The sequence below is a fragment of the Rhincodon typus genome, chromosome 21, assembly GCF_021869965.1.
Source record: "Rhincodon typus isolate 14 chromosome 21, sRhiTyp1.1, whole genome shotgun sequence".
NCBI lineage: Eukaryota > Metazoa > Chordata > Chondrichthyes > Orectolobiformes > Rhincodontidae > Rhincodon > Rhincodon typus.
This window is the reverse complement of record NC_063352.1, coordinates 36,474,788-36,486,984: the sequence shown is the minus strand read 5'-3', so window position 1 is coordinate 36,486,984 and position 12,197 is coordinate 36,474,788. Positions and strand designations below refer to the sequence as shown.

Genomic DNA, 12,197 nt, shown 5'->3' with positions numbered 1-12,197 from the left:
CTTCAGAAATTTTCTGAAGAAGGGTCTAGACCCGAAACGTCAGCTTTCCTGCTGCTTGGCCTGCTGCGTTCATCTAGCTCTACACTTTATTATCTTAAATAAAAAGTCCAATTTCTTTTACAGTGACTGTAGCAGCCTAAACTTGCACTGTCTACAATGCCTCACTATAGCGATTAAAGTTTGATTCTAGTCAGTTATCTGCTAATCAGGACTACTAAACATGGTTTTTCATACCATTTCCTTTGCTTGTAGGTGTTGTTGACAGTGAAGATATCCCACTGAACCTCAGCAGAGAGCTGCTACAGGAGAGTGTGCTCATCAGGTACGCAGGGTTGGAATGTGTACAGCATATGCTTCAGCCGCTTGTGTGCTGGTGATTTAAGGAGTCAATGGATTGTGAATCAAGCAGGCTGTTCTGTCCTGGAAGGAAATAATTCCAGTGTATTGTTTGATCTGTGAAGTCCTTGAACAGATTCCAGTCTGTTAGTTGCTCCAGGGTGACCTTTATTCTGTAAACCATGTGTATTTATGTAAAAGTAATTTTTTTTACACTAGAAGTCATAGGATTGCTTTCTAACGAGTAATATTTTCAAGGGTTTGGCACGCGTATTTGATTTGGGCCCAAATCCAAAAATAACATTCTCTATGAAGTATCATAAAAGTCAGCTATACGAAAGAAATCGTATTAATTATCCAGCATTTATTCATTTTGTAATGTGGCAACTATATACATTTCATCCCCAGTATTATACGCTGGTTCTGAAAGTTTTGGGCTTTATTGCCAAAAAGTTAGGGTTAACTTTCATTCGGTTTATGAAAAATTACAAGTTTTAAAGCTCTCACTGCTGCCCTCTGCTGACTGATTATAGGCTGGAAGTCAGATTGGGAGAACTTGGCTTGTTTAATGAATTTACCCAGAACAGAAGCAATTCAGCCACACAGTTGGGGCTGATGTGTAACTCAAAAGATTTTTGTTGCTGTCTGCAGGAAGCTGCGGGATGTTCTGCAACAACGACTCATCAAATTCTTCCTGGACCAGGGGAAAAAAGAGCCTGAAAAGTTCATGAAGTTTTATGAGGATTATGGATTGTTCTTGCGTGAGGGGATTGTGACAACTACTGAGCAGGACGTGAAGGTTTGCTGGCTTGAGCTCTTGATTCGTCGGTGGTTAGGAATGACTGAAATTCCTGATTTGATTTTGTATGGTGCAGGGATGTGTATTTTCTAAATGACTTTTCAGCCCTTCCTTGAGTAGAAGTCTGTGTGTACAGGTGATTTGTATTTCAATGTAGGGCCAAAATTTCAACCCACTGAGGCAAAGAATTCCAAACCTTTTGAATGAAGTCTTCTTATTTTTTCTTGTCCCAATCCTAAATGATTGACTTCCTTATCCTGAAGTTGTGTCCTCTTGCTGTGCATTAATCAGCCCGAGGTGGGGAGAAAACTTCCTAATGTCTACTTTGTCAAGCTCCTATCAAATTTTGTAGGTTTCAGCAAGATCACATCTCATTCTTCCAAACTCCAAAACACTACAGGCTCAATTTAGTCTTTCTCTAATTGTAGGTTCTGAACCTTCAGTGCAAGTATAAACTTGAATATGGAAACCAAAAATTATGTACTGTGCTCCTAGTGTGGTCTCACCAAAGTATTGTACTGAGTTTGAGCAGGTTGAGAGTGGGCAAATGTTCTCCAATTGGGAAACAGAGAGGTGTAATGAGATCCGGGTGTCCTTGTCCATCATTCACTGAAAAGTAAGCATGCAGGTGCAGTAGGCAGTGAAGAAGGAAAATGGTATGTTGGCCTTCATAGCAAAAGGATTCGAAAACAGCAGCAGGATGCCTTAATGCAAGGGCCTTGATGAGACTACACTGAGAATGTTGTGTGCAGTTTTGAACACATTATCTGAGGAAAGATGTTCTGGTATGGAGTGCAACAAAGGTTTGCCAAACTGATTCCTGGGATAGCTGGACTGACCTGTAATGAGAGAGTGGATCAGTTAGAACTTTACTCACTGGAGTTTAGAAGAATGAGAGCAGATCTCCTATAAACTAATTAAATTCTACAGAACTAAATAGGGAAATGCAGGAAAGATGTTAGAGTCATACAGCGTGGAAACGGGCCCTTCAATCCAACTCATCCGCTCTGACCTGCTCCCATTTGCCAGCATTTGATCTATATCCCTCTAAACCCTTCCTGTTCATATACTCATCCAAATACCTTTTACATGTTGTAATTGTACCGGCCTCCACTACTTCCTCTGGCAGTTTGTTCCATACGTTCACGTGGTGCGTGACAAAGTTACCCCTCAGGTCCTTTTTAAGTCTTTCCCCTCTCATCTTAAACCTATGCCCTCTAGTTTTGGACACCTCCACGCTTGGAAAAAGACCTTGGCTATTAATCCCCCTCATGATTGTGTAAATCTCTGAGGTGACACTTTAGCTTCTGACTCTCCAGGGTAAAAAAAAAAGTCCCAGCCTATTCAGCCTCTCCCTATGACTCAAACCCTCCAACACTGGCAACATCCTTGTAGAATTATACAGCACAGAAACTTCTGCACCCCGTAAATTTTAACAACATCCTTCCATAGGGAGTGGCTGAGGACAGGACTATTTTAAGGAGAAAAAAATTGGGGGTTGAGAGCCAGCAATCCAAAAAATGATCACAGACCTGATGGGCAGCACGCTCTCCTGTTCTGTAATAGTTTTCTGGTTTTACAAATCTGGATTCTGTGCTTGCTTGGGTGTCTCACAGATCAAGCGTGTGGGACTCAACCCAGCTCAGGATACTGCTCAACAACACTTTGGTTATCAAAACAGCTTGAGTCTCCTATTCTGCATAATTCAGGTTTTCTGGTTTTTGCATTGATTTAATCTGTGCCTGAGGCCATTGAGGCTGTCTTTATAATTTTGGCTGAGTTGCTATTTTAACTGTCTCCCTTGTGTATCTAGGAAGATATTGGAAAACTGCTGAGATTTGAATCATCTGTGCTGCCGGCGGGTCAGGTGACCAGTCTACCTGAGTATGCCAGTCGAATGAAAGCAGGGAGCCGGAATATTTATTATTTGTGTGCCCCAAATCGTCATCTGGCAGAATATTCGCCATACTTCGAAGCCATGAAGAAGAAAGAAATGGAGGTGAGGAGGAGGGACGAGAGTTTCCAAACGTTTGCCTGTTATTGTTCCCCTCACTGTTCTTGAATGTTGTATCTAATGTTGGGTGTCAGCATATCTTATTGGATTTCTTTGATATTGTTTGTTTTACCAAATAGATTTCCATCAGCACTCAAATTCTGTTCAGCTGCACTGACAGCATAAATCAAAAAGAAAACCTGTGTTCACCTTCAGCAGATTGATGCTTTGTTGCTGCTCTTCCATGTAAGCTGGACACTACGGGCAATTTAGCATGGCCAGTCCACCTAACCTGCACATCTTTGGACTGTGGGAGGAAAGCGGAGCACCCGGAGGAAACCCACGCAGACACGTGGAGAATGTGCAAACTCCACACAGACAGTTGCCCGAGGGTGGAATTGAACCCGGGTCCCTGGTGCTGTGAGGCAGCAGTTCTAACCACTGTGCCACCGTGCCACCCCATTCCCTTGTTAGCTAAGCATTATGTGAGGGTCTCAACACAACAGATTGTGGATCTATCTGGTTTTCCACACCAGCCCCAACACCCCCAATCCCATGCCCCAATAGGTTTAAATTAATTATTTCCCAGTCTCCCCATACAGTCCAGGGAGTAGCTTGGAACTTTTCCATTTGGTTTGAATGATTACCTCATGGATGCCTTTATGCACTGAAGCAGCTAGAGAACTGAGCTTTGTTTTATATTTCAACTGTGTATATCAGTGCCATACTTTGTGAGCATTTTTAACCTTAGCTTGTGCTTTTCTTGTTTGCTTGTGATAGGTTCTGTTTTGCTACGACCAGTTTGATGAATTGACTCTACTACACTTACGGGAATTTGACAGGAAAAAGCTAATTTCTGTGGAGACTGACATTGTGGTAGATCATTATAAGGAGGAGAAGTTTGAGGGCAACAGGCCAGGTACAATGTCTTGAAGTAGAGTTTAGACTGACTTGGACCCACATCTAGTGATTAATCCCATTGTGAGCAAACAGTAACATTTTATTTCTATGTCTCTCTCTGTCACTCTACATCTGCGTGTGTATGTGTGCCACTTCCTATTCACTCTTGCCACTTTCCCATTCACTGGGTGTCTGATCTATTGCCAGGAGGTGCCAGAATCCGCTTCAGTCTGGAAAAATAGATGTAGAGAATGAGTGTCACATTTTAAAACAAACTGTTATGGCTAAGACATCTTTCTTTAGTCCCATACTCTGTGTTTCAACAACAATCTAATTGTTTTATCCAGCTTCCTGTATGGCCATTCATATACTTTCTCTATATTAGACTTAAAATAAAGGATCAATCAACCAGGTTTCTTTAATGAGCACGAAATTATTAATTTGTAATAAATTTATTATATGACTTTTTCCACAAAGCTGCAGGACTGGTTAAAACATACTGTTTGAAATTTGAAAATAATAAATGTATATCCTCCTACATAATCACAGATCTGCACTGACCCATTTGATACAGGAATGGACGGGAAAAAACAGACATCACTCTGCAGCGATTCATTTTAAGAAAAAACACTTGTTCGATAATTCATTTCTGAAGGGAAATAAAGGATGAGAACAATTAGATTTCATACTGGATTCACAAAGGTGCTTCAGTAACAGGAGACACAAGCTGAGCAATAGGCTTTCCCAATCATCCCCAACCTGCAAAATACTAATCAAATGAATTGTCATAAAACCTAGTTTTAAAAACAGTCAGGTGTACTCCCTAAAATGAGTCCGAGTGACCAAGATCAACAGTTATCTGAAATATATGGCCTTCAAGAAATGCCTTGTTTAAACAAATTTCTACTTTTCTTTTATTAAATCCTTTTTAAACATCCAGGTATCTCTACAATCCTTCAAATTCAAGTCCATAAGCATAATTAAATATGAAGCCATCAGAACAAAACAATGAGTAAACTACAGAAAACACTGTTTCTCTAATCATTTTACTTCAGTAACTTCGTCACTGCTAGTGTTCCACTGACTCTTTTGCCTTTTACAGCATCAGAGCGCCTGTCTGAGTCAGAATCTGAGGAGCTAGTGGCGTGGATGAGGAATGCACTTGGAGAACGAGTGGCAAACATTAAGGTAATATTCAAAAACTGCCACGTTAGCTCAGCATTTTCAAAGGGACCGAGGTGAATTCCCTGAATGGTAAGTTCTGAACTAGTGTTTGTTTCAGTCCTTGTGAATCCTTTTCTGTAATGGACAATGTCAAGAGTGACCTATCTAGTGATTCCTTTGATTATGCCATGGTCTTGCTGCATGTGCACAACCATGGAAGGCATTAGAGCTGTTTCCATTTTTTTAGACATACCCTAAAGAGATTACATAAACTGCGCTTGGATTCTTGGGGATATAGAAGGACAAAGAGTGAGTTCATTGAGGTTTTTAGTGTTTTGAAAGTGACCAGGTAGATAGAAACCTATCCTGCTAATGGAGGAGCCTTGGGCTGTGTGAAAACCTTAATAAAATCAGGTCATGCAGGAGCGATGTCAGGAAATTTCTCTTTCCCTTAGGGCGGTAAATGTGCAGAACTCTCCGCTAGTGGTTGTATGAGTTAAATTGTCTCAGCCTCAGGACATTGCAGTAGGAGGCCCTCAGATAATGTCCTAGGTCTTCAGCTGCTTTATCAATGACCTCCTTCCTTCATAAAGACAGAAGTGGGAATATTCAATGATTGGTCCTGAACATTGCACATTCATGACAACTCAGATACTGAAGCAACTCATGCTTAGCTGCAGAAAATCTGGACAGCATTTAGGTTTGAGCTGTTAAGTTGCAAATATCACTCATGTTGGACAAGTGCCAGATAAGGATCACCTCCAACAAGAGAAAATCCAGCCATTTTCCTTACCGTTCAGTGTGATTAATGTTGCTGATTGCTGTATCATCAACTTCAAGGGTTACTACCGACTAGAAACTTAACTGGGCAAATACATAAATGTTGTGGCCTCAAGACCAAGTTAGAAGCTAGGAAGTCTGCTACAGATAACTGCCTCTTGACTCCCCAAAGCCTTTCCAGCATCCACAAATCAGGTGTGTAATTGAATACTTCCCACTTACCTGATTTGGTGCAGCTTCAACAACAACACGAGAAACTCAACACCCACCCCACAACCAGATATCCCAAACCCCTTGATCAGCACCTTTTTGCTACCTTCAACATTAACTCCCTCCATCGCCATTGCACAGTGGCAGTTAGTGTGTAACATCGCAAGATGTGTTGCAGTAATTCATCCAAGGCCCCTTCAACAGCACCTTTCAAATCAGCAGTCTCTATCACCCAGAAGAAAAAGGGCAAAAGGCATATGGAAATACCACCAGCTGCAGGTTTTACTCCAAGTCACTTGTCATTCTAACTTGGAACTATCACTAATCCTTCCATATCACCAGGTCATATCCTGGAATTCCATTCCTTACAGCAGTGTGCCTGCACTACATGGACTGCAACAGTTTCAGAAGGCAAATAAACGCCACCTTGAAGGTGAAATTAGCAGCTTCCTCAGCAGCATTCACATCCACTGAACAGTAGATGTTAGCTCTTTTATTAATTTTAAATCCAAGATTTACCAAATTTTGTTAGCCAAGAGTGCTAAGGAATATAGGAATATATGTGGATGATGTCAAGATACAGATCAGCCATAATGTAATTGGATGCTGGAACAGGCTTGGGGTGCTTTTTTTCCCTATTCGCTGTGTCCTGGATACACTATGTTTTCCTTCAGTCAACTTCCTCCTGTTTCTCATAGTTCCCTTTCTCTGACTCTTAACACACCAAAAGATAAATACATGTTCAAGTGCATTCCCTCTTGACTGTAATAAGCATCTCTTCCTGGCTAGAGATAGAGGAATCAGGGAGCTGCATCAGGTTGATGATACTGAGTGCTCCAGTTTGACGTTGTGTGCAGGACCAACCCTGAACACTAAAGCATATAGCAGACTATAACAGCCAGAGTTAATGTCATTGTTCTTGAGCAATATCACCAGGAAAAACCTCAATCAAGCAGCTTTTCTTCATCTGAGTGTACACAGCAAGATTATTGCGCCACACGAAGACTGAAAATTTGCAGCACAGGTGGTTGTTGGATCTGTTGTGGCAGTGATGGTCAGAAAAGCGCTTCTTAACTAATTGCAGTTAACAACCCTTGTTCAGTAATTCACCTGCTTATCCAATATTTTTAAAATATGACAAGGGTTTCTGCCTCTACAGCCCTTTCGGGTGGTGAGTTGCAGACAGCCATCACTCTCTGGATGAAAAGATTTCCACTCAACTCCTATCTAATCTTTCTATAAATTACTTCAAAATTATTCTCCCTAGTTAGTAAACTCTTTGCTAAGAGAAATAAGCTTGATTTTTCCACTGTATCCAGTCCCTGAACAATTTTATACTTGATTAAATCTCCCCTCAGCCTCCGCTGTCCCGAAGTAAGCAACCCCAGCCTATCTAATCTGACCTCAGTTAAAATCCTCCATTCTTGGCAACATCCTCATAAATCTACTTTACGCTGTCTGATGCTGTCACATACTTTCTGTAATGGAATGAGCAACTCTGTACACCGTAGTCTAACTATGGTGTTATGGCCTATAATTTTATATGACTCTTATCATTAACTATTTTTCCATCCTGTACCTAGACAAATAAAGATTCCCAATGCCTTCTGAACACATTTATCAATCTCTTCTACTTTTAAGTACCTCTGGATATGCGATCTTAAGAAACCTCCTATCTTCTGCACTTATGTTCCAGCACTTATTTTGTGTTCCCATGGTTTAGCCTTGCCAGATGTGTTGTCTTTCTCAGCTTCAGATTACGTTTGCTTTGCCACTTTTCGGCACAGTGGTTAGCACTGCTGCATGACAGCTTCAGGACTCCGGTTTGATTCCATCCTCTGGTGACTACCTGCGTAGAGTTTGCACGTTCTTCCCATGTCTCCATGGGTTTCCTCTGGGTGCTCCAGTTTCCTCCTACAGTTCAAAGATGTTCAGCTTAGGTGGGATAGCCAAGGTAAATATGGGGCTACGGAAATAGTTTGGCTTTGGATGGTCAGTGTGTACTCTATGGGCCCGAACAGACTTCTGGAAATGGATATACTGGATCTGAAAGTTAAAGTTCTAAATTGGAAGAAGGCCAATTTTGACAGTATTGGGCAAGAACTTTCAAAAGTTAATTGGGGACAGATAATCTCAGGTAAAGAGAGGGCTGGAAAGTGGGAAGCCTAGTTTTTGGTCCGCATGCTGAGAGTGACTGTTCCATTAGGACCTCAGTCTCTTTCTTAAATTAGGTTGTGTCACCAAACCAATACATGTTTTCTCTCCTGTGTTAACCAGTTGACTCCACGTTTGGATACTCACCCTGCCATGGTTACTGTGCTGGAGATGGGAGCTGCACGGCACTTCCTGCGCACGCAGCAGCTTGCCAAGTCCAGTGAGGAACGGGCTCAGATCCTGCAGCCGACACTGGAAATTAATGCAAGGTGAGTTACGGCCTGCGCCAGACCAGATCATGTCGTACAGGGGCAGAGTGTGGAAGAGGAGTGCACCCAGGTTCTGCACAAATAAATGCCCTGAGAGAGAAGGTGAGGTGACAGAGCCTGAGTGTGATACATTGGTGTCTATGTGTCTTTAGTTGCTGCTCATATAATTCACAGTACTAGCTTCCTTTATTCATTCACGGGATGAGGACATCACTGGCTAGGCAGCACTTATTACCAATCCCTAATTGCCCAGAAGGCCATTGCAAGTCAACCACATTGCTGTGGGTCTGGGGTCACATGTAGGCCAGACCAGGTAAGGATGGCAGTTTCCTTCCCTAAAGGACATTAGTGAACCAATGGGTTTTTCTAACAACCGACAATGAATTCACGGTCATTATTAGATTCTTAATTCCAGATATTTATTGAATTCAAATTCCACCATCTGCCGTGGCAGGATTTGAACTCAGGCCCCCAGAACATCATCTGGCCCTCTGGATTAACAGTCCAGCAATAGATAGTACCACTAGGTCATCATTTCCCCCATGTGAATGTGTGATGTACGACAGGATACCTATTACCTGCGTCTCCATCCATCTGTATTCCATGGTGACATTTCCCTTTGTGGTGTTTTATCCCTTCTTGCACTCTTCCCTCCCCCCGGCCCTTGTGTGTCTCACCTCTCTCAATATCTCTATTTCTTCAGGCCCCCTCCCAGCACAAATTTCAAACCCAGATCATGGTTATTTTGGAATTGTGGAGATTGCACTCATTAATTAATCTGTTCCTGTGTTGTTTCAGTCACACCCTGATAAAGAAGCTGAATGAATTACGAGGCCAGAATACAGAGCTAGCTCAACTGCTGCTTGATCAGGTGAGCAAATGTCTGAGTTCAAATACTCAGTCACTCCGAGTATTGATCTGCCTTGATACTGTGCCAGTGATAATGTTAGTGATTTCAGTGGCAGCATTAAAGGGCAACGTGTATGAACGTATATGAACATAAAGTATGAACATGCCAGAGCTGGGCATCCTTTCTGGTCTGCTTTTGCAGGGAGAAGCTATTGAATTTTGCAGGGGTGGGATATTGGCTTTTGTTTAATTTACTGTCCGAAAAGAGGCACATCTCTCAAACACAGGGTCACTCTATATTATCTATTCAACAGTGCATTTCTCCTTCAATAATGCCAGTCCAACAGTGTGGCACCTCCTTGATATTGCCCCTCCAACACTGTGTGCTACCTTGGTACTGAGCCTTGCTCAATGCAGAGCTCACTTGGTACTGATCTAATATCACAGTGATAACCTATGTCCTGGTGCTCAGATCTGTAGATAGGGATTCAGACCCATGACCTTTTGAGTCAAAGTCAGAAGGCACGCAACACTAAGTTATAGTTCAATAGGTTTATTTCAAATCACAAGCTTTCGGAGCGCTGCTCCTTCGTCAGGTGAAGTCAAGTGAGAGAGGCATTGTTGAGACCAGAAAGGAAGCTGGGGGAAAGCAAAATTGGCGCTCTGGTTCATCCAAAAATAGATGACACTGTGATTTATCTCCCTGGATGATCTGTCAGTGCACTGGGGAGCCTAAGTCCCTTTTTGTTAAGCATTTATACATCCTGTAATGCATCCTGCCTTTGCATTCATACTGAGAGCTTGACTAAGAAAATTGTTTTCTTGTTTCCAGAAAAGGTGCCTTGATTTAAAGGAGCTCGGGGCACGTCACACTACACAGTGTTTAAAAAAAGATTGAGTACAGTAGCCATTGAGACTGTCATGAACTGGTGAAACAAATGTCTTATTTTGTGCATATTTTGCAATGCTGTCATTTCTGCAGTATCTGCCACGTGGTGGTGATGGTGTGCTGAGTAAAGTAGTGATGCAATACCTGTACTGGTAGAAGTCAGGATTGCAGGAAGTAAACAACTAGACATTTTGATAGCCATGTTTCCTTTTGTGCTATAAGGTTTACCACTTTTATATCATAACCTGCTGGTGCATAGTTGTAAGGAAAAGCGTTAATGCTGTTTTGGGGGTCGGCGGAGGTAGTGGGAAGGAGAGGAAAGGCAGCAGTGGAATGCTAGTGTGGTTGGGGTTTGTTTGTATCCTCTGCAGGGCAGTGAGTAAAAGGGTGCACATGGGGTGATTGCACTGCACTGTGATCATGCTTCCTCGCATTTTCCACCTTTATATCACCTAGAAGGACAATGGCAGCCAAAGCCACCTACAGGTTCCCCTCCAAGTCACGCACCATCCAGACTTGGAGCAATATCACTGTACTTTCACCCCCACCTTCTCATGGGCAACTAATTGAAAACCAACTGATGGCAGCAGATAACAGAGAGTTCAGTCAAAGGAAGAAATTCTTAGCTTTCAGTAGCATTTGTTTCTGTGAGTACAGTTGTACAGATCTCAGAAAACTGCCAATTTCTCTTTGATTAGATTTGAAGCTCTTTAAAGACATTTTTTTTAAGATTGCCTTAATTGAAGAACACAAAAAAAGGCTGAGGTACACTTTTGAACTAGAACACAAGTGTACAGCTTAGAACAGACCCTTTGGTCCAACTCATCCATGCCGACCAGATGTCCTACGTTAATCTGGTTCCGTTTGTCAGCAATTGACTCGTATCCCTCTAAACCCTTCCTATTCATTTACCCATCCAGTTGACTTTTAAAAGTTATAATTGTACCAGCTGTGGACATACCTTCCTCTGGCAGTTCATTCGGTACATATATCACCCTAAGTATTTAAGTCCTGCCCAGTAGGGCAAATCAGGGCAGGACTTATATACTTAATGGTAAGGTCCTGGGGAGTGTTGCTGAACAAAAAGACCTTGGAGTGCAGGTTCATAGTTCCTTGAAAGTGGAGTCACAGATAGACAGGGTAGTGAAGAAGGCTTTGGTATACTTGCCTTTATTGGTCAGTCCATTGAGTGTAGGAGTTGTGAGATCATGTTGCAGCTGTACAGGACATTGGTTAGGCCACTTCTGGAATACTGTGTTCAATTCTCCTCTCCCTGCTGTAGGAAAGATATTGTGGAACTTGGAAGGGTTCAGAAGTGACTTACATGGATGTTGCCAGGGTTGGATGGTTTGAGCAAAACGGGGAGGCTGAATAGGCTGAGACTATTTTCTCTGCAGTGTCGGAGGCTAAGGGGTGACCTTATAGAACTTTATGAAATCATGAGGGCATGGATAGGGTGAATAGTCAGAATCCTTTCCCCAGGGTAAATGAGTCCAAAACTAGAAGGCATCGGTTTGAAGTGAGAGGGAAAAGATTTAAAAGGAAGCTAAGAGGCAACTTTTTCACGCAGAGGGTGTTGCGTGTATGGAATGAACTGCCAGAGCAAGTGGTAGAGGTGGGTGCAATTACAGCACTTAAAAGGCATCAGGATGGGTAAATGAATAGGAAGGGATTAAAGGGATATGGGCCAAATGCTGGCAAATGGGACTAGATTAATTTAAGAATAAGATTGGCATGGGCAGGTTAGACTGAAGGTTCTGTTTCTGTGCTGTACATCTCATTCAAAGCCAATGCAGTGCAATATGGAAGCTGGGTGCTAAAATGCTGTGTTCCAAGCTATTGATACATAATATT

At 42.2% G+C, this 12,197-nt stretch overlaps 1 protein-coding gene across 1 annotated transcript in view; it reads left to right on the top strand.

Moving 5' to 3' along the window:
* The window catches only part of trap1 (TNF receptor-associated protein 1), a 187,805-nt gene that overhangs the window by 6,302 nt on the left and 169,306 nt on the right, over positions 1 to 12,197 (top strand). Inside the window, exons 5-11 of the mRNA XM_048609730.1 lie at positions 253 to 322; positions 988 to 1,135; positions 2,949 to 3,134; positions 3,909 to 4,047; positions 5,131 to 5,216; positions 8,460 to 8,605; positions 9,404 to 9,476. Of these exons, the coding sequence (XP_048465687.1) occupies positions 253 to 322; positions 988 to 1,135; positions 2,949 to 3,134; positions 3,909 to 4,047; positions 5,131 to 5,216; positions 8,460 to 8,605; positions 9,404 to 9,476 (848 nt within the window). The remainder of the gene's footprint in view (positions 1 to 252; positions 323 to 987; positions 1,136 to 2,948; positions 3,135 to 3,908; positions 4,048 to 5,130; positions 5,217 to 8,459; positions 8,606 to 9,403; positions 9,477 to 12,197) is intronic.